Source organism: Hypanus sabinus, chromosome 20, assembly GCF_030144855.1.
Source record: "Hypanus sabinus isolate sHypSab1 chromosome 20, sHypSab1.hap1, whole genome shotgun sequence".
Lineage (NCBI taxonomy): Eukaryota > Metazoa > Chordata > Chondrichthyes > Myliobatiformes > Dasyatidae > Hypanus > Hypanus sabinus.
Window position 1 is genome coordinate 13,348,017 of NC_082725.1, and position 23,332 is coordinate 13,371,348.

At 40.6% G+C, this 23,332-nt stretch overlaps 1 protein-coding gene across 1 annotated transcript in view; it reads left to right on the forward strand.

Annotated features, from left to right (window-relative positions):
• dnah5 (dynein, axonemal, heavy chain 5) overlaps positions 1–23,332 on the forward strand; it is a 231,373-nt gene that overhangs the window by 18,272 nt on the left and 189,769 nt on the right. The window contains exons 2-7 of the mRNA XM_059945127.1: positions 8,329–8,463; positions 9,413–9,497; positions 12,352–12,515; positions 15,560–15,778; positions 17,302–17,439; positions 22,654–22,830. Coding sequence (XP_059801110.1) covers positions 8,329–8,463; positions 9,413–9,497; positions 12,352–12,515; positions 15,560–15,778; positions 17,302–17,439; positions 22,654–22,830 — 918 coding nt within the window. The remainder of the gene's footprint in view (positions 1–8,328; positions 8,464–9,412; positions 9,498–12,351; positions 12,516–15,559; positions 15,779–17,301; positions 17,440–22,653; positions 22,831–23,332) is intronic.

Here is a 23,332-nt window from a genome sequence, read left to right on the forward strand (position 1 = left end):
GGTGCCTAAACAGCCCTTCCAAGTGATTCACGTGCACTTTCTCTAACTTTGCAGGTTGCATTCATTGCTCACGATGTGAGACCAAGAGTTGTCTGCTTTGCAGAGCACTTGCACTCTGCAGTAGCTGTCTGGACCTCCCATTTACAAGACATTTAAATTTCCCTTTGCCATTGATCAAAGGCCTATCTGTCCTCAACCCCCCCCCCCCCCCCACTAATGGGCAGAGGCAAACTGCAAACCAAATGTTTCTCATATTCTGACTGATGGTCTAACCCAGAGGTCGGCAACCTGCGGCTCCAGAGCCACATGCGGCTCTTTGATCTCTGTGATGCGGCTCCCCGTGGTTTGTTAGCTTTTGAAATGTAATTCGAAATTTGAAGATTATGGTGATCTTGTACAATATGAAAACTTTGCGGAGACACCGTTTCCTGGCACATCCGAACAATTAGCCACCGTTCCGACTAAGGGAGATAGCCTACGGGGGTTTGTGAGTACGTGTCTTTTGGAGCATCCGCGCCCATGGGGACGGGTTGAGGGAGGCTTTAAAGCAAGGCTGTTTAGTTCGAATAAAGTTACCTTTGACTGCAGTCTTTATTTTAGCGCTGCGTGTAGCGCTACACCGCTACAACGTGTTTTTTATCGCTATTAATATACATCACAACTGCCAATGCCTGACACCCGCCAGTGCGCGCTTTCTTTTAATTCTTCGATCCAAGGTAGGCTACCTATGTAGTAACCTTCAACCCAACGTCTTTTTTTCGGAGTTCAAAATGTTTTTGTTGCATGCAGAAATGTAATTTCGTTTTCTCTGCAGGAGTTCATCAATTTCAAAAATGCAACACATTATAGTTTGTTTATACATAGCATAAAGGCAAAAAAAAACCCGTTGTATGCAGTGTTATTTCATTTTGTGGCTCCCAGTGTTTTCTTTTCTGTGGGAAATGGGTCCATATTGGCTCTTTTAGTGGTAAACGTTGCCGACCCCTGGTCTAACCCAACAGTGTTGTGAACATCTGAAATCGCCAAGTTAAGATAACCTGTTTCTCCTTTTCTCACCCTCTTTCCTTCTGATCTAAGTTTTCTCTCTCATACACACACTTCTTTCCACTTGCCCCCTATTGCCCAATTTCCTTCCTGTCACCATCTAATCCCATCCGCCATTACCAACACTCTCCTCCCCTGTTCCCTCTCCCTAATGTTCCCATCTGCCCACCTTTCTTTCCTTACTTAGTTCCAATCTTCACCTTCATTGTTTACGATCCAATAATCTCTGCAGCCCTTTGTCCCTGTCTATCACCTCCCAATCTCTGTCACTCTCTCCACCCTTTCCTCTCCCACCTGACTCCATGTTCAGATTCAGAATTATTTATTATATGTACATGTTAGCATACGGTGAAATATGTCATTTGCATCAACGACTAACACACCTGAGAGTGTGCTGGCGACAGTCTGTAGGTGTTGTCACACATTCTGGTGTCAATGTAACATGACAGCAGTCTTCTGCAGACCAACAGAGAACACAACAAGCAACAAAACAACAGCAGCAAAATAGGCCCCTTTCCTTCCTCCCACCCACTGAAACACAGGCAGTCCTTCAACTCCAGGATAGGCCTCCAGGCCTTTGATCTCTGTGGGCCAATCAATTGCTCCTCACTTGATCCACCTATCAAGCCCCATCCTTACACTTCACCTATTTTATACTGGCTATTTCCCCTTTTCATCTTTGCTGAAAGACTCTCCGCAGGTTCAAGTCTGGAGATCAAGAATGCTACAAGAGGTGCAGGTATGATGTCCGGAAAGCCATCTCATGGGTGAAGTGGAGAATCTGGACTAGGAGGGAATCAACAAGGGATGCTCAACAGCTGTGGCAAGGTTTGAACGCTATAGCCTCTGACAAAGTTAAATCTAGTGACATGGGGACAGCTTCCAGATGAGCTCTATGCTTTCTCTGACCACCAGAACAGGGAGGAACCATCACGCACCCCCACGTCTCCCGATGATCCTTTGGCCTCGGTATCTGAAGGTGACGTAAGGGCTGCCTTCAAGAGAGTGAATCCAAGGAAAGCATCTGGTCTGGATGGAGCACCTGGCTGAGCACTGAAGACCTATGCTGACCAACTGGCTGGTGTGTTCATGGACATTTTACCACCTCTGGCTTCGTCAGTGTGTAGTACCCACCTGTTTCAAGCAGGTTTCAAACATAGTGGTGCCCAAGCAGAACGTGATAATCTGCCTCAATGACTCGCACAATGGCACTTACATCCATAGTGATGAAGTGTTTTGAGAGGCTGGTGTTGAAGCATATCAGCTCCTGTCCAAGTGGCGACTTGGATGTACTCAAATTTGCCTACTAGTCCACAGCAGATGCTATCTCATTGAATCTTCACACAATCCTGGAACATCTGGATAGCAATGTTATTTATCCATTACAGCTCAGCACTTAGTACCATTGTTCCCACTAGAGTAATCTATAAACTCCAAGACCTGACCCTCGATACTCCCTTGTGAAATTGGATCCTTGATTCCCTAACTTGCAGACCCCAGTCAGTTCAGACTGGCAAAAACATCTCCACAGTCTCCACCAGCAGAGGTGCACCACAGGGCTGTGTGCTTCTCCCCCTACTCTACTCACTTTATGACTGTGTGGCTAAGTATAGCTCCAACACTATATTCAAGTTTGCTAATGACACCATTGTTGTGGGCCATATCAAAGGTGGTGATGAATCAGCATACAGGAGGATTGAAAATTTGGCAGATTGGTGTCATAACAACAGCTCACTCAATGTTGCAGCTATATAGGATACTGGTCAGACCCCACTTGGAGTACTGTGCTCAGTCCTGGTCGCCTCACTACAGGAAGGATGAGGAAGCCATAGAAAGAGTGCAGAGGAGATTTACAATGATGTTGCCTGGATTGGGGAGCATGCCTAATGAGAATAGGTTGAGTGAACCTGGCCTTTTCTCTTTGGAGCGACAGAAGATGAGTGGTGACCTGATGAGAGGCATTGATCGTGTGGATAGTCCGAGGCTTGTTCCCAGGGCTGAAATGGTTGCCACGAAAGGACCCAGGTGCTGGGGAGTAGGTACAGAGGAGACGTCAGGGGTAAGTTTTTTTTTTACTCAGAGAGTAGTGAATGTGTGGAATGGGCCGCCGGCAATGGTTTTGGAGGCTGATATGATAGGGTCTTTTAAGGGACTTTAGGATAGGTACATGGAGCTTAGAAAAATAGAGGGCTATAGGTAAGCCTAGTAATTTCTAAGGTAGGGACATGTTTGGCACAACTTTGTGGGCTGAGGGGCCTGTATTGGATTTCTATATTTTTATCAGAGGTGAAGAGGGTCAGTAACTTTAAATTCCTGGGTGTCACTATATCCGAGGACTTATCATAGATCTATCATATAAATGTAATTGCAAAGAAAGCATAGCAGTTCCTCTACTTCCTTAGGAGTCTGTGGAGATTCCGCATGTCATCAAAAATCTTGATAAATTTCTGTGGATGTGTCATGGAAAGTGTATTGATTGGCTGTATTACAGCCTGGTATGGGAACACTAATGCCTTTGAGTGGAAAATCTTACAAAAGTTAGTGGATTCGGCCTAGTACGTCACGGGTAAAGTCCTCCCAACCGTTGAGGAGATCTGCATGAAACGCTGTTGTCGGAAAGCAGCATCCATCATCAAAGTTCCTCACCACTCAGGCCATGCTCTTTTCTCACTGCTGCCATCAGGTAGAAGATACAAGAGCTTCAGGACTCGCACCACCTGCTTCAAGAACAGTTACTGCTCTTCAACCATCAGGCTCTTGAACAAAAGAGGATAAATACACTCATCTCAAAATGCTGGAGGAACTCAGCAGGCCAGGCAGCATCTAGGAAAAGTGTATAGTCGACGTTTTGGCTCGAAACGCCAGCTGTAGTTTATTTTCCTAGGTGCTGCCTTGACCTGCTGAGTTCCTGTAGCATTTTGTGTGTGTTGCTCAGATTTCCAGCATCTGCAGATTTTCTCATTTGTAACTGCACTCATCTGTTGAGATATTTTCATAACCAATGATCTCACTTTAAGGACTCTATCTTGTTATTTCATGCTCTCATTGTTATATTGCTATTTGTATTTGCATATTTTGTTGTCTTTTATGCTCTTACTCTTTTATTGATCCTGTTTACAGTTACTGTTCAGTAGATTTGGTTAATATGCCCACAAGAGAAAGAATCTCAGGGTATATGTACATATGTACTGTGGTAATAATTTTTTCTTTGAACTTTGAGATGCAGCCTGACCCCACTGAGTTTCTCCAGTAGCTTGTTTTTAGCTTAAATTCAAGTTCATGTTTATTATAATTGAATGGAAGACATTAATGTTGAAATTCATCGTCAACTTCTATGTGCCAAGACAGACACATTCTATATCAGAAGTGCTTTTGAAGATCTCGAGCTCAAAATCAGCACTTCCATTGAATGTCTGGATCCTGGGTTTGGGAATCAGTGGGTGCAGCTGTGTAAACAAGGGTTGCTGTCTATAAGAGCAGCAGCTGCTGTATTATGTGGTAGGTAGCCTTTTGATGCAAGTGGTCTCAAATGACCATGCTACTGTATTTATGCAAAGTATATTTGGTTCCACAATGTGTGGTACTGTATATAGAGTTATTTATTCAATATTGGAGCAGAGCAAATATGAACACCTTAAAGCACTCTGGTGAAGTGTACAGGAAATGTCATTAGATCAATAGGGATTAAGTACAATAGTTGGGAAGTTTTGCTTCAGTGCTGCCAGGCATCACAGCTGAAGTATTGCAGTTTTGAACCCCTAATTTACGGAGAAGTGCACATGGATTGGCAGTAGTTCAGAGAAGGTTCCCTTGTTTTAATCCTGAGATAGAGGAGTTAACTGTAATGAACAGATGAATAGTTTGGAAGAGGCATGATCTCACTGAATTATGAATTATTTGTTTACCTAATTATTTATTATTAGTTTTTATTTGCACAGTTTGTCTTCTGCACTTTAGCTGTCAGTCTGCAGTTTTTCATAATTCATTGTTCTATGAATGTCTGCAAGAAAATGAATCTTAAGGTAGTATATGGTGACATATATGTACTTTAATAATAAATTTACTTTGACTTTGGAAATATATAAAACTTTGGCTTTGATGGTATCTAAAACAATTATATATTTCCCTCTGTGTATAATTTTTTCTTTATTTTAAAGGCTAGATCACTGTTTTCAGTGGTTATTTCTTTGGTTATTTCTAGGTAGCTGTGCCTGAAACTACACTTCATTGTGGGTTCTTCCCGATTATTGTTCATGATAGACAACACAAATACCAACAATGAGCAGTACTTGAGAAGTAAAGGTTAAATAATTATTTTTGGAAAGCTTTGTTCTGATAACTTGTTAGTTACTCTTTGTTACCAAGCACCAGTGTTATTACAACATACTTGCCTGCTCTTGTGAAAGGTTTAATGATGTACTGTTAATTTGTGAATCAGTGAACTGTTTAAGTGATCATTCCGGCTTATCTAAATCCACTTCCTGAATTCTAATTACATTATTGTTATTTCTGAATGGGTCTGTTTGAGACGGAAAGGACCATAATTTGACCTGGTCATACAGTGCACACATCAGTTAGGAGTGGTTCTTTTTATTTCTGCTGTTATTGGAAAACTTCTATTGAACAAAGAGAAAGGGAATTAAATTTGAACAAAGCATTAATGTAAAGTGTCAACCATTTGGTATCAATTATTAATTTACTGTGGTCAAAAAAGAAGGATTGATTTGATTAGTAACAGTGCAAATTCAGTCCTGTAATAGTGTTAAATTCACAGAGTGGTTAAAAAGATGTAGGGTCGTCTTTGGTCCATTGAGACCATACTTGCTCTTTGAAAGGGCAATCTGGCAAGTCACAGTCCTCCATCCTTTCTGAAAGCCTTGACATTTATTTCCTCTTAGGTATTTACCCAACCACTACCTCCCTTCAGCCACAACCGCACTTTTGAATGTTACTTTGAGGCTTCCTCAAATGTGTCGTTATTAATACATTCCAGACCTTAAGCACTCAACTGTTTATGCCCCTGATAATTTACAATAAGGAATATGAAAATGATATAGTAGTGCAAAAGGAGAGCAGGTGGTGTTAATGGATTCATGGGTGATTCAGTAATCTGATAGTGGAGAGGAAGAAGCTGCTCCTAAACCATTGGATGTGTGTCTTCTAGTTCCTGTACCTTCTCCTGATGATGGTAATTCATGCCCTAGATGGTGAGGGTCCTTAATGATGAAGATGCCTCAGTGATGTAGTTGGCTGAGTTTACAACCCTCAGTAGCTTTTCCTGATCCTGTTCTTTGATGCCCCCCGTACCAACAGTGATGTTCTCTCCACCTCACATCTGTAAAATCATATTGTGTCCCAGCAGTTTTCCTTGCAATACTTCATATTTTCACACAATAAATTAAATCTGCTTCATGTCCACCCTTTCCTCCAAGTTGAATTAATGAGATGAGTTTGTGAGCTTGATACTTGAGGAAAGAGTTATCACATTCTGAAAGAACTTTCCTACCTATTTGCACTCCCTTAACAGCAGAGCTGAACGTCTCAGATAAAATGGAATGTGCTCTTTACCAAAATCTTCATGAAAATGTAACCACTTTAATTAGCATCTCTATTAATAATTTTGTTATCTTCAAAACTAACAAATAAGCATTCTTCATGTAATAATTCCTGTTCTAAATAATGCTTGGTTAATTTTAGTATAATTCATAAAACATATTTTCTAATTTTTATAATTCCAATTTTTAATTTTACCACATAAACAGTAAAACTGTTTGCAAATACTTTGGCATTCATGTAATTATCAGCATTCATATTATGCACGCATGGATATAATGTATATATAATAGCTACGCTTAATGCTGGCTGTTGATGTAATGGTGACAGCACCAGGTTTTGAGGTGAATGGTCACAGGTTCGAACCCGGCTCCTTGCACACTTTCCATTTGTGCTGGGCTGAGGGTCAAGCTAGCAACGCTGCTTTGTCAAAACAGATAAATAGTATGGAAATGACAAAAAAAAAAATGCCACCTGATGCGCCACAAGGCATGAAAAAGGAACAACAAAATATATACATTTAGTGGCCACTATATTAGGTACAGCTATACACCTGCTTGTTAATGCAAATACCTAATCTGTCAATCATATGCGTAAAAGCATGCAGACATGGTCAAGTGGTTCAGTTGTTCGGACCAAACATCAGAATGGGGAAGAAATGTGATCTGAGTGACATTGACCATAGAATTATTGTGGTGGCAGACGGGGTGGTTTGAGTATCTCAGAAACTGCTGGTTTCCTGGAATTTCCATACATAACAGTCTCTAGAGTTTACAGAAAATGGTGCGAAAAACAAGAAACATTCAATGAGAGAGGTCAGAGGAGAATGGCCAAACTTGGTCTCTGTCACCCGCCCCCCCCCCCCCCCCCCCCGTCACCCTCTCTCTGCCCCCACTATCACCCGTGGCTATAACAACTTTAGGAACCCATTTGGTGATTATGTTGATGCTTGATCTGTAAATTTAGTCCTTAAGATGACAGCAACTATGTATAAATTTTCTATATTTGACAGTTAATATAAGGGCTGTATAATCACAACGTAATTTCCCTTCTGTAAAACTTGCTATCTTAAAGAGAGGATCCTGGGTTAATTAAATTGAGACGCACTTTATCTGTACTTTTGAACTATTAGATCTATGTGTTTGGTGGGGTGCATTACAATATGAGTAGATACCTGAACAATCAAATTGCTGTAATCAAATAATTTTAATGATAATAACTTTATAGAGCAGTTTTCTTAGAGTAATACAAGGTCCTTTACAATAGGAAAAAGTGCAAATGTGAAAATAAAAAAGCCAAAATAAAAATAAACATGAAAATGAAAGACAAAAAGATGTTAGTTAAATGCAAGGTTAAGCGAATTGGTTTTGAGCTGATATTAACAGGGTTGACTGAGTCTGAGTGTCAGCTCGAGGAAATCTGCAGATGCTGGAAATTCAAACAACAATACACACAAAATGCTGGTGGAACACAGCAGGCTGGGCAGCATCTATAGGGAGAAGCGCTGTTGACGCTTTGGGCCGAGACCCTAGTTTTAGATATTGAGTTCCACTGTTTAGGAGTGTAATTCAAAAAAGTTGACCTGTCACATTTTGAAGGAAGTATAAAAAGACCTGAGAGCTCAAGCAGGAGTATAAACAAAATAAGGAATAATACGATGGGATTAAAAGTGTATAATTCTTCATTATTTGCTTTCAATTTTTCTAACTATAAAATGGCCTATCTTTGCAGCAAAAGCTAAAAGAGGAAAGAGAAGCCAAGCGGGCCCATCTGGATGGTAGACATGACTACATTTTGGGGGTTGTGGCCTCGTGCATTGGAATAGAGAAAGTTGAGGTGGAAGATGCCATTCTTGAGGGTTCCCAGGTGAGTGTATGTATTACTAAAATTATGTCAACAAAAATAGTTTTCAAGAAATTACATTTAATTTGCAGCATAACTTGAAGATAAAATGAAACAAAATGCTGGAGGAATAGAAAGAAAGCAGGATAGAACTCAATTTGGGTAAAGTTAGGAGGGTTCAAAGGGGTCAGGAATTATCCTTGGCAAGTAGGTTAAATAACATCCCAAGGCATTTTCTGGGCATTTTAAAATCAAGATAATAAGACACTTCAAAAGTAATGTACAGTACTATGCAGAAGTTTTAGGTACATGTAAGCAAAAATTCAGTGAAGATTCTTTCAAAAATAATGAAATGAAACATTTCTAAATATCAAAACATTACTATAAAGAGCAGTAAACAGTAAAAAAAAACTAAATCGTATGAATATTTGGTGTGACCATTCTTTGCCTTTAAAACTGCATCAGTTCTGTTAGGTACACTCTCGTGCAGTTTTCTATGAAAATCATCAGGTAGGTTGCTCAAAGCATCTTGGAGAACTTGCCACAGTTCTTCTGCAGACTTTGTCTGTCTCACTTGCTTCTGACTCTCCAGGTAATCCCAGACAGCCTTGACAATGTTGAGATCGGGGCTCTGTGGATACCCTACCATCTGAAACCCCATTAAAAAAAAATCTAGGGTGCCTTGGACTTTTGCACAGTACTGTACTGGTATTTGAAGCGAGCTAGGCAGGGCAGTTCATTTGAGGATATTAATACCAGTGCTTGCTTGTTTTTTTGATATGAATGAGACAGAGTAGGTAGTTCACTGTGCTCTCTCTTACTAATGGAAATATATATTGCCTTCAGTTTAAAGCGTACTCTTTATGAATTACTGAATATTTCCATGCATTAAAATTAAATGTGAGACCATTTTGTCCTGAACACTTCCGTTTATAAATTGTGGCAATTGTGATGATTCATTTTTATTTTAAAGATTGATCGTGTAGATTCATTCTTTGCCATTGGTGGGCTTGCACACCTTATGTTTTATTATCAAGAAGTGGAACCGAATGAAAAAGGTAAGCAAAGTGAGTAACTGAGTAAGTGAACTGATCCTTTACTCCTTTTTTGTGTAATTATTCAAAGGCTAGTGGTGAGCAATTTGGATATAATCAAAGTTCAAAGTATATTTTATTATTAAAGTACATATATGTCACCACATACAAATCTGAGATTCATTTTCCTGCGGGCATACTCAGCCAATTTATAGAATAATAACTATAACAGGGTCAATGAAAGATCAACCAGAGTGTGATAGATGACAAACTGTGCAAATGCAAATATAATTAAATAGCAATAAATAACGAGAATATGAGATTGAGATAAATAGTCCTTAAAGCGAGATCATTGGTTGTAGGGACATTTCAATGATGGGGCAAGTAAGTGGAGCAAGTAATCAATTTCCTTTTGTGTTAATGATGCTGTTTAAGATGCATAATTTTAAAAGGTCATGTAAATGATGCTTTCTCAGGCTAATGCCTGTCACTTGGAATTGATTTCTCATCCCTAGTCATGGCTGTGATAGCACAATTTTACATGTGCTTAATTAATTAACAGAAATTCTCCTAAATGTTGTGATGGAAATCTCCATTGCTGCCTATCATAATGAGTGACCCCTTTCCTGGACCACAGTCCACATGCACTGAAATTCCAGTGACGCCTTCGCGTACATGACCATTCTTCATTTGAAAGTCTTAATTGCCGTATCAACAGACTGTTTAACCAATGAAGAGTTATTACAACAGCTCCAACCTAATTCGTTCCTTACCTACCTTCTAGTTGTATGAACATGCACAAGTTAACTGCAGCCAAATGCAGCAGCAGCTTTTGCCAGTTCACGCCTTTTCAAGGCTGAAGCTGCAATGGCCCGTTGTATCACAAGAACACCGCTGCTAAAACAAACTAGTTTGCAAAGGTTAGAAATCAGACTTAAATTCTCAGTCATTATGGCTCATCAATTGGCATGAGTAATGAGAGTAGTTAAAAAATTTCTAAAAATATTATATTTGTTATGTTAGCATATCTCATTAAACTATTCTGTTTTCTGTTTGGTTGCTCTGTACTTCATTCCAATTTTTTTACTAATCTGTGAAGCTGTGTGTGCATTTTAAATTATGTTATTGTGCTGGAGCAGCAATCTAAGAGTGCGAGTTGCAGTATTTTGGTTAAACATCAAACTGAATCGTCACCAGAAAATGTGGACATGGATATTCCTAGATTATCATTGGCCATCTGAGAAAATAACCTGAGCTTGTATGGAATAGTCTGGATTTCACAGTTAGACAGGTTTTTAAAAAGTTGTGTTATCATCCTGAGAGTCAGTAGAGAATCTTCATCTGTATGAAATTGCACTCAAGTCATACCGTTTCTCGCAGATTTTTTCTTGCTAGGCAAGCCGGAACACTGGCTCGTAACGGAACTTCTTAAAAAAAAATCCTAAAAATGTCTCTTTTTCATTTGATAATGAACTTGCTTCACAAACATTAATGCATCATTTCAATGGAATTACAATATTGGGATCAAGGGGAATGAATTTTACCTCTACCTGCAAAGCATTAGCCCGTTTTACATTCCAGTTTTATTTAATTCTTTGAGTTCAGTCCTAGTATCATTTTTATAAGATAATTATTAGCCTAGGAAAGTTAATTGTATGGTCATCTGGAAATCAAAGCAGCTTATTGGCAGTGCTTCCAAGTATAGTTTGAGAGCTCAAGACGTGACTTTCAACCTCATCTGATGCTCAAACTACCCTCAGCTTTGGGCTAATTTAAACTGTATTGGAGATTTAATCACAGGGAAAACTAAGTAATCAAATCCAAAGCAATAGTACAAAAGCGTTCTGTATTGAGATACCGTACTAAATAGACAATAGACAGTAGGTATAGGAGTAGGTCATTTGGCCCTGCTAGCCAGCACCGCCATTCACTGTGATCATGGCTGATCATACACAATCAGTACCCCGTTCCTGCCCTCTCCCCATATCACTTGACCCCGCTATCTATAAGAGCTCTATCTAACTCTCTCTTGAGTGCATCCAGAGACTTGGCCTCCACTGCCTTCTGGGGCAGAGCATTCCACATATCCAGCACTCTCTGGGTGAAAAAGTTTTTCCGCATCTCTGTTCTAAATGGCCTACCCCTTATTCTTAAACTGTGGCCTCTAGTTCTGGACTCGCCCATCAGCGGGAACATGCTTCCTGCCTCTAGCGTGTCCAATCCCTCAATAATCTTATATGTTTCAATCAGATCCCCTCTCATCCTTCTAAATTCCAGTGCATACAAGCTCAGTCGCTCCAATCTTTCAACATATGACAGTCCTGCCATTCTGGGAATTAACCTTGTGAACCTACGCTGCACTCCCTCAATAGCAAGAATGTTCTTCCTCAAATTTGGAGACCAAAACTGCACACAATACTCCAGGTGGGGTCTCACCAGGGTGCTGTACAGCTGCAGAAGGTCCTCTTTACTCCTATACTCAATTCCTCTTCTTATAAAAGCCAGCATGCCATTAGCTTTCTTCACTGCCTGCTGTACCTGCATGCTTGCTTTCATTGACTAATGTACAAGAACACCTAAATCTCGTACTTCCCCTTTTCCTAACTTGACTCCATGTAGATAGTAATCTGCCTTCCTGTTCTTGCCACCAAAGTGGATAACCTCACATTTATCGACATTAAACTGCATCTGCCATACATTTGCCCACTCACCCAACCTGTCCGAGTCACCCTGCATTCTCATAACGTTCATAAATATTGAATAATAAAATTTTCAATCAGGGTCCAAATTTCCTGCTAATATGCAAACAACATGCACACAATATGCTAAAATGTTGTGAATGAATGCACTTATTTTGCGAACTATATTTGTTTTGCAGTGCAAATGAACCTCTTTGGAGCAGGGACCAATCCTAATATAGGACGAAGCAAGAAACCAAAAATATTTGTAACGGAAGGGAAGGATGTGGCACTTATTGGCATTTGTGTAATTTTTTTACGAGCTAGTGCATCCAAAGCAATTACTATAGACAATGTACATAAGGTGAGCAGCTGAATTTATCCTGAAAGCACTTTGTTCAGATTTTATTTTGCATTCTGCAACATTTTCACCCTTCCAGCCTTTCATCCTATCCTGTTTCGGATCCATGTGCTATCCCTTATTCATGGGACAGACAAACAATTCGCTGATTTCAATCATCACTGCCGATTTGCCAGCTAACTGGAGGAGCTCAGAAGCTCTTTTGGTTTTTTTTTTGCTGCTTTCTTGTGAAGATGTTGAATAATTCTACATAGTGTCTTTACGTAAAATAGCAGTGACTGATAAACTCTGCACTGACATTAGTTTAAATGCAACTGCTTTTTTTTTTTGGATAAATTAGTACTTGCTTTCAAAACAAATGGGTGAAAACAGCAAAATTTACTGTAGCCCAAGGCAAACATTTGAGAACTCCAGAGATTCCAGTATTGCTGTTGATGCCAGGCTGTTTGGCTAAACATAACTTTCTCACTTACTATTCGTATACTGTGAGAAGTATTCTTTGGGGGGGTCAATAAAAGTTAATTTGGTGGCAATTAAATTGAGAATACACTAAATACCCACACTATAATCATAATAGAAAGAAGATGAATTATTAAATCGTTTGGTCTGAACTTAACAAATCTGTTTTTTTTTCAATTCTTATTATATTCCTTTCCAAGTGAAAGGTAGTGAAATATGCTGAGGTGTTGTTCTGTGGCTGGGATCACCCTATCAGTAATCGAGGCAAAATTAGCATACTTAATCCAATAGTAGCGTTGTCATATCTGAAACTTGAGATTGTATGTCCAACCCTCATCCAGACATTTGCATACACCAAAATGAATAAACAGTCAATGTTTCAGGCCTTCTTCAGGACTGGAAAGGAAGGGGGAAGATGCCAGAATAAAAAGGGGAAGGAGGATAGCTCGAAGTTGATGGTGAAGCCAAGTAGGTGGGAAAGATAAAGGGCTGGAAGTGAAGGAATCTGATAGGAGAGGAAGGAGAATGGGACCCGGGGGAAAGCTATAGGCAGATGAGAAGAGGTAAGAGGCCACAGTATGGAATAGGAGAAAAGGGGAGGGGGAGGGAATTTTATTTTCACTGGAAGGAGAAATCAATGTTTATGCCATCAGGTTGGATGCTATGCAGATGGAATACAAGGTGTTGCTCCTTCAGCCTGAGTGAGGCCCCATTGTGGTGTGTGGAGGCCATAGACCAACATGTCAGAATAGGAACGGGAATCAGAATTAAAATGTTGGGCCATCGGGAAGTTCTGGTTTTGGTGGATGGAGTGGAGGTACTCGATGTAGTGGTCCCCCAAAGCGGGAAGATGGGGTGAGCACAGATGTCCAGGGAATGGAGGAGATGCAGGTGAGGGCAGCATCAATGGCATCCCCTCCATTTCCTGGGCATTGGCACTCACCCCTTCCTCCCGTCGATTTAACAGTACCAGAGTTCCTCTTGTCCTCACCTACCACCCCATGAGCTTCAGCATCCAACACATCATTCTCAGTAACTTCTACAGTCCAAAGAGATCCTACCACCAAACACATCTTTCCCTCCCCCCCTCCCCCCCACAATTCTTCTCTTTCTGCAGGGATCACTCTCTCTCTCTGCAATTTCCTGTCTATTTGTCCCTCACCACTAATCTCCTTCCAGGGACTTACCTCTGCAAGCAGCATGTGCTACACCTGCCCATTCACCACCATTCGGTATCCGAAACAGTCCTTCCAGGTGACCTAACACTTCACCTGTGAATCTGTTGGGGTAATCTATCATATCTGGTGCTCCCAGTGCAACCTCCTCTACATTGGTGAGAATTGTCATAAATTGGGGGACACTTCTTAGAGCAGCTCTGCTCCGTCCCCCAAAAGTGGAAGTTCCTGGTGGCCCAACATTTTAATTTCAATTCCCATTCCTGTTCTGACATGTCAGCCCATGGCCTCATCTTGGGCCGTGATGAGGACACCTTCAGGATGAAGGAGAAGCACCTTACATTCTTCTGGGTACCCTCCAACCCGATGACATGTATATCAGTTTCTCATTCTAGTTTAAAAAAAAATCCCTCCCCCTCCCATTTTCTATTCCCCACTCTGTTTTCTTGCTACTTCTCACCTGCCTATCACCTTCCCCTGGTCCTCCTCTGTCCCTTTCTCCTATGGTCCACTCTCCTCTCCTATCAGATTCCTTCCTCTCCAGCCCTTTACCTTTCTGACCCACCTGGCTTCACTTATCACCAAGCTATCCTTCTTCCCCTCACTCACCCACTTTTTATTGTGACGCCTTCTCCCTTTTCAGTCCTGAAGAAGGATCTTGGCCTTTCATTTCCATGGATGCTGCTTGTCCTGCTGAGTTCTTTCGGCATTTTGTTTGTGTCACCATGGATTTCCAGTATCTACAGAGTCTCTTGTGTTAAAGACTTGATCAGGTTGACACTTTAGAAGCATTGCCTTTTGAATCTCCCATCCACTGGCTCACATGGAATTAGAAGATCACAATGCATAATCTGAAATATATTGCAGTACGTCGGTCAATATTTATATATCCACTGCCTGATATCACTGCCAGATTTATCAACAGTTCATTTGTGAACAAAGTATTCCAATCTCTACTTTCAAGAGGTGCAATCTTTCTACCTCAGGTGTCATTCACCAGTTAAGGTTTGTTTTCCTGCATGGGGGTCATATAGGTTACACAGTAGTGCAGCAATGCTTCTGCCCTATGAAAGTTGGGACCCTAGTTCAGCCCTGTGTTTGCATCTTCCTGCATGGGTTTTTTTGGGCACTCACATCGTCACCCAACGATCAGCTGGTAGGTTAATTAAGATTACCACTCAGTGTAGGTTAATGGCAAAAATGAATCAATGGAAGTTAATGAGCAAATGTGAGAGAAAAGAACTTGGAGGAATTCTGGGAACCAGGAGAGGGGAACTAATAAGACTTGATAGGTTGAATGGTCTCCCTTCTTGTTATAAAGTAATCAAGAACAATTACTTGGTAATATGTTGAAATAAAATGCAGACCGGTAGTAAACATATGATACAATTGTTTTATTTTTTAAAAATGCAGGAAGTAAATTTCAATGTTCTTGATACTACTCATGTTGGGCTGTTGAAAGCTGTAGAACATCTCCTCTCAGAAGTATTTGTTCCTGCTTTGAAGAAAATGAATGGTGGTTGGGGAGAGCTAAGCAGTCCTCAGGCAAGCGGTGTACGTCAAGACTTCTTTAGTTCATTGGAAGGGTTTGTGAGTGTTTTGGCAAGTGCCCAGGAGAGCCTGATGGAAAAAGTAAGTTGTTACTGCAAAATTCGATTTCATTTTTGATGTTACAAATTTCAATGGATCTTTGTTTATCCATATATTTTGACAGTTACATCATATCTGTACAAGTGTGAATATACTTAAGGGAGGATACTTATTCTTTCTAAATTCCCTCTATCATATTTCTAAAGTATCCTGGCAAGTGAATTTATCAGTTATAAAGACTGAAGAAAAGGTAGGAAAATTGAGGAGGAGGAAGAGTAATATAGTTATGATGTATGAAATCACCTCAGTAATGAGATACTATTACAGGAGGTAAGCATCTAGTGATGACTTCATGGTAGAATTAAGAAATAAAATAAAAATTAAAATAAAACTATAGTCAGTGTTGCGCAGAGGTGCTTTGGTAACTGCCAAAATGTGAAAAAGTATTTCAATGTAGACCTTAGGCTGGTATGTAACAAAGGCAATTTAACATGAAATTAAATTTCACTTAGGTTATTGGAACTTTAATGTGGATGGAACAATCAGACCAATCATGTCAGAAAAGTAGAGAATTCTTTAATGTGTTCAAGGTAGTTTAGTTCAGTAATATGCCCTAGTGTCAATGATGGACTGGCCATTTTACAGTCAATAATTATTAAATCTCATTTAGCCATCCATCCAAAAGTATATGAATGTTTGTCTAACAACTGAAATAATCTGAACATGCTGTAGGTTGTGTTTGATTCACTTTCCTTTAGTGGCATACAGATGGCAAGGCTTCAAGTTATAGAAAATTGAGATGTGGACTATTTTCTAGAAATGCAAACCCCCTCCTCTCTATACACATGCACACCCAACCCTATAGCACAGGGTTTGCCTCTAAGTCGTCTGTTTGCCACTTATTTTTTACAGTGGAGGAGGATAGCTTGCTGGCCTTACCATTGAGAGTAAAACTGAATTGGGAATGAAGAATTTGTATAATCAAATGACACTACTTTTAAAATAATGCTGCTAAAGAATGAAAATGATAGTGCCAAGTAGCTTCACTCTTTGGATTTTACAAAAGAAATTTTTGTTAATTTCCACCCTATAATCATCCAAAGCTCCCTCAGACTGAAAACTCTACTGGTCATTTGACTGTTCAAGAAACCTGAGAAGCAGAAATCAAGAATTACATACAAACTTGGTAGAAGTTACTAGTCTATGATTAATTATACAGTGACTGAACATCTTAAAATGTCAGTAGATTAGCGAGAGTGTGCATAAGTTTGGGAAACTTGTGTCATAGTCAAAGAGTTTTAATGAATTTTTTCAAAAAGTTGAGAAAAGTGAGATTAACAATTAGATGATTGGCAAAAATTAGTAGAGATTTTGCTTATCAAAAATGCCAAATTGAACTTCAGGAGCTTTACTAAAAAATAATAACTAAATTATTACTGGTAAGATAATGGACAAAAGAATTTAATTTTGCTTTCATCTTTGATTGTTGAACATGTGTTAATCAAAATTTATGCAACTAATTTCAATTGAATCATATTTATGTCATTATAAAATTATAATTATAGGTGAACTTGAAGGAATGTGAAACTTTTGACCTGAGGCTTCTCAAGGGCCCGATGGATTATTTGTCTGCAGTCAATAACACTGAAACGTTAGAAAAAATTGAATCCTGCGTTAAAGTGTGGATGAAGCAAATTGAGCAGGTAGTATTAACTAGTTTTTGTGTATGCTTAAGAAAACTCTTGACATACTGGGTATTAGGCAAAACTAACTGATCTCATGGGGGTTTTAAAATGGTGCACAATTACCATTTCAGTCAAAATACCAAGAGAGGTGAATGACAAACGGGGAGTGTTACCCAAAGTAGTTGTCACAGACAAAGAAAAATTGATGAAGATTTTGAACTTACTAAAAGTTCAAAGTAAATTTATTATCTAAGTACATGGTATATGTAACCATATACTTACCTTAAGATTCACTTTCGTCTACGTGAAGAGTAATGCAATAGGTGCAAATATATGCGTAATTCACCACCACTGACATTTAGTTAGGGTTCCCTTTAAAAGGATGGTCTGATGTGATGACGTAACGCCATTAAGTTTTTTTCCCGTGCTTTATGTTATGTGTTTGGAGGACATTAAAGGAGTTGTTACAGTTTCTTTTAAACTTAAAACGCCTCTGCCATTTTATTTGCAAAGACCAATAATGGTAACACCAATGCTCCAGGATGATTCCAGTGTTATTCAACATGTCGGCCAATGCAGTTACTTAGAAATTGTTGTAGCTTTGGACCAAAATGCCATTGCTTGGTTTATACAAGTTGAGGCCTAATTCGTGCTGCAAGAATTTCCGTGGACAACACCTGATATTACTACATAGTAGTGGTGCTCAGTAGTTCCACAGCAGCAAAAGTGCTGAGCCTGATTGAACACCTGCTTGAACATGATAAATATTGGATGCTAAAAACTCGCCTTTTACAGAATTTTGCAGTATTGGAGTTTGAGCCTGCCAAATAGTTCCTCTCCTTGCCAGGCCTTCAGAGCTAATGGACCACATGCTGTCTGTCTTGGGAAATCACCGTCCTTGTTTATTTTTAAAAAGTTCTTCATGCAGCAAATGCCTGATGAAGTTCACATAGCCCTCACTAATGCACCCATGAAGGACTTTCGGGAGCTTGCTAAAATGGCTGATGGGCTACACTCAGCCAGGCAGAGATGCGTAATTCCTCCTCCTTTCCCTGCCTCAATAAGCCTGGTTGGCAGGGCCACCAACACGCGCACACCTGTGGCCGCAAAACAGACAACGTTAAGTCTGTGCTTTTACCACATTTGCTTTGGTACACTCCAAGAAGTGCTGACCGCCTTCCAGCTTCAACAGTGCTGGTGCATCAGGCCGTCAAGACGTCTGTGAACACTGTGGGTTCCAGCTGCCAGGGTTGTCTACTGTTCATCACAGACACCCTGTCAGGTGGCGCATCTTGTGTGTCACAGGTGCTTATGTGAGTGTGCTGCCAGCATTGCCTATTGATCATAAGGCACAGAGTGATGAAGCCTCACTGGAGGCTGCCAATGGCAGCAAGATCCAGACTTGCGGGACATGATAGGTGATGCTGTGCTTCTGTGGGTGATGTTAGACATGGAATTTCATCCTGTCTAAAGTAGCTAGACCTCTGCTCGGCACAGATTTCCTATGTGCCCAAAGATGGTTAGTTAATACTAATAGCTGCCAGCTTCTGGATATCAAGGAATTTGGGTCATTACCCTGCTCCCCCAGTAAGTTCCCCACAACGATGCTGTCAAGCACATGCACCGCAGCATGTCAGTTCACTTGACGGCTGGGCAAACTCTCAGACCTCACCAAGTCCACACTCTCCACAACATTTACAAAACATGGGGTCAAGCACCACATTTCCACAACTGGCCTGTCAGTCCATGCCTGCACACGGATCCAGAAAAGCTGGCAACTGCAAAGACTGAGTTTACCAACATGCAAAGGCTTAGCATTGTATGCAGGTCGAATAGCCCCTGGGCTTTGCTCCTCCACGTGGTCCCAAAGTCTGAAAGTTGCAGCCCAAGAGGCAATTACTGACACCTTAACAAGGTTACTGCCCGCCTGATCATTACCTGGGCCCACACATTCAAGATTTTTTGCCGCATTTAGCCCGATAAAGTAAATTGTTTTCTAAAGTTGACTTAGTTAGGGGCTACCATTAGGTGTCCATGTGCTCGGAGGACATTCCCAAAATGCCTGTGATAACCCCGTATGGCCCCCTTGAGTTTCTGCCATTTGGGCTGAAAAATATCCTTAGACTTTGCAAAGGCTGATGGACTCTGTATCAAAAGATTTAGATTTTTCTTTTCTTCTGGAAAGCACGTGCGTGATTGGAGTGCAGCTTGTGTTGAGTGTCAGAGGGTGAAGGTTAGGTACCATGTTTGGGCACCACTGAGATCCTTGAGTGACCATGTGACCATGTCAACGTGGAGCTGGTTGGTCCTCTTCTCCCCTCCCATGGTTTAATACACCTTATCATGGTGGGCCGTACCACCAGGTAGCCAGAAGTCGTTCCTCTAGCGTCAATGACGGCCACAAACATGACTTGGGCATTCGTCAGCACTTGGGTTGTTTGGTTTGGCATCCTATCTAATATTTCCTCGGACCACGGTCCTCTATTCGCATCAGACCTGTGAGCTGTGATGCCATGCCAAAACCTCGGTGTTCGGCTTCATTACGTGGCGGTGTATCACCTGCAGTCCAATAACAGCTTAAAGACTGCTCTGAGGGCCTCCCTGATGGACGAGCGTTTGGCATGATCACCTGCTGTGGGTCCCACTGGGGCTCAAAACTGCTCCAAAAGAGGTCCTGCAGTTATCGGTGGCTGAGTTGGTGTGTGGTCAGCTGCTATCAGTGCTAAACGATTTTATTCCTGACACCACGACAGCCAGGTTGGCCTCTCAACAGCGTTCTTCCCTCCTCAGTAAACTCAATTACTTTATACTTATTCCTACCTCCCATCATGGTGTACAGCACTTTTGGGTTCCTGTTGACTTATATTCTGCCTCGTTTGTTTTCATCCACTAACATCCTCTTCAGCCTCCTTACGATGGCCCATTCTGCATTTTGGAACAGAGGGAAAATACTTCTATCATATATGGGGGGGGGGGGGGTGAACCTGAATGTATTTCAGTAGGTCACCTTAAACCTGTCCTCCAAGATTTGGAGGATTCTGCTACCATGGCCCTGGCGTCAATGCATGACCATAAGCATATCAACACACCTCTGGATGAGCCAGAGGCATTTGCTGTTACTCCACCCATGGAACACATCCGGGCTCCGGACAGGCTCTTGCTGCCAGTTTTGCTGAATTCTTGGCAGGGCCTGTGTAGGGTAATGTAATACATGGTAGTGTATGTGTAATTCACAGCCACCCACATTGAATTGGGGATCACTTTAACATAATGATGTGGTTTGTTACCGCTATGTTCTGTGTTTGGAGGACAATAAAGGAGTTGTTACGGTTTCTCTTAAAATTAAAACTCAGCAGTTTTATTTTCAAAAGCCTATATAGGCATTCGCAGTAGAGCAAAGAGATGTAATAGAATCAGTAAAAAACTATGCACAAAGACCGACAAGCAACCAATGTGCAAAAGAAAGTACACTGCTAATGCAAAACAAAATATAATAATAAGTAAATAAATAAGATCAACATCATGAGTTGTAGAATCCTTGAAAGTGAGTCCATAGGTTGTGTTCAGTGATCGGGTGAAATAATTGGGTAACTCCCCTCACCCCTGTTTCACTGATTTAATGGGCATCAATACTGTAGATGCCTTCATATGGCATTTCTGCAGGGAATTGCATGCTATCAGACACTATTATCAGTACACTACAGATATTGACATCAGCATATTGCCTGATATCAGGTGCATAATCATCTTGCAACATCGAAGTTAAAGGCAAGCTGGAGATTATTGCTTCTGAACTCCAGTGACTCCAGCAGTGGTAGACTGATGCCCTGAAGGATTCACAGGTGCAATTTAAATCAGAATCACATGTTTGAAGTTTGTTGTTTAATGACAACGATGCAGTGCATTACATAAAAATGTACTGTAAGTTGCAATAAGAACTACATAATTATAAGAAATATACAATTCGTGCAAAAAGAGAGCAAAACGGTGAGGGAGTGTTCAAAGGTTCATGGACAGCTCAGAAATCTGATGGTGGAATGGAAGAGTCTGTTCGTAGAACATTGAATGTCTCCAGGCTTCTGTACCTTCTCTCTGATGTAGCAATGAGAAGATGGCATGTCCTGGGCATTGGGGATCGTTAATGAGGGATGCTGCCTTCTTGAGGCACTGCCTTTTGAAGGTGTACTTGATGGTGAGGAGGCTAGCACCCATGATGGAGCAGACTGAGCTTACAACCCTCTGCATCTTTTTCCAATCCTGTGCATTGTCCATACCAGACAGTGAAGTATCCCATTAGAATATTCTCTGTGATACAGCTGCAGACATTTGTTAGAGTCTTTGGTGACATACCAAATCTCCCCCAACTCCAAATGAAAAAGAGCTGCTGGCATGCCTTCGTTGTAATTACATTATTATGTCGGGTCCGGGATAGATCTACAGTGATGTTGCCATTCAGGAACTTGAAATTGTTCACCCTTTCACCTTTGCTTTTCCTCCTCCCCCTCCCCCACCCCCAAAAAGCTTTCAGCTAGTGTGGGTTGGCCACTGAATTTCTTCACTTGAATGATGTTACTGATACTATTGGAAAAAGTACAGCGAGCAAGTTCTTCAGTTACTTTACATTACTGTCTGTTCTAGTTCATTTTTGTAATTATTTTTTTATCAACTTTAGTAGTTTTCTGACATTTCTGTTATAATATTCCATTTTTAAAAAGTTTAGAAGTTTTTAATTATAGCAGGCTGAAAAGCCACCAGGGGCTTCCAGGGCATAGCTTTGAGATATGAAACATAACATTTCATTGTTCCTTCTGAAATATGCCTCTCAGTTGTGCAGGAAATACCAGGCAAGATTCTGTTTGGAACCATGGGACTCGTGTATAGATTATAAGACATAGGAGCAGAATTAGTCTGTTCAGTCCATCAAGTCTGCACCATCTTTCTACCATGGCTGATTTATTTTCCCTTAACCCCATTCCCTGCCTTCTCCCTGTAAACTTTCTCAAACTTACTAATCAAAAACCTATCAACCCCCACTTTAAATATACCCATTAACTTAGCCTCCACAGCAATCTATGACAATGAGTTCCACCGATTCGCCACCCTCTGGCTAAAGAAACTCCTCTTCATCTCTGTTCTGTACTTGGGGCGAGATGCTGGCAAAGTGAAGTTGATGAACAGTTTTGATAAAATATTGAATTTATGCTATTCCATTCAACAACTCTGCAATGTTAGGTCCTTGCTGAAAGTGAACAACTGCGTCAGGAAGCTGACGACCTTGGGCCGCGTGCTGAACTGGATCACTGGAAAAAGCGAATGTCAAAATTCAATTATCTGTTGGACCAGCTGAAGGGTCAGGATGTCAAAGCAGTACTTGGAGTTCTTACAACAGCAAAATCTAAATTTCTTAAGGTGATGGTACTCCTCTTTCATTTTGTTTAACTTTAATAAGAAATCACAAGATTGAAAAGGTCGATAACAAGTTCAGTGGAGGCAGTTGTAATGAAAGTAAAATGAAGGGGACTCCCAATGAATTGGATTTAAGCCACTCCAGTCAGCTTTGCCACCTTCTGTATTAATGACTCTCTTTGCAAGGGACCAAGAAGTTACCCTTTCTGCAATTTTTCTCAGAAAATGATTGGTATTTTTTGAACTTTCTTATCAATATCTCTTTCACAGTGTTGCTGCTAATGTGGAGGTACTGCTGTTTAATAACTATGTAGAACATAGAGCAGTACTGAACACGAACACTGGCTCATGATGTTCTGAACTAATTAAATTAATAGTTAAATGCATGACTAAAATATTTCCTTCTGCCTACACAAGACCATATCCCTCCATTCTCCATTTCTTCATATGCCTGTCTAAGAGCCTTTTTAAAATGGCTCTATTGTATTTGCCTCCACTATCATCC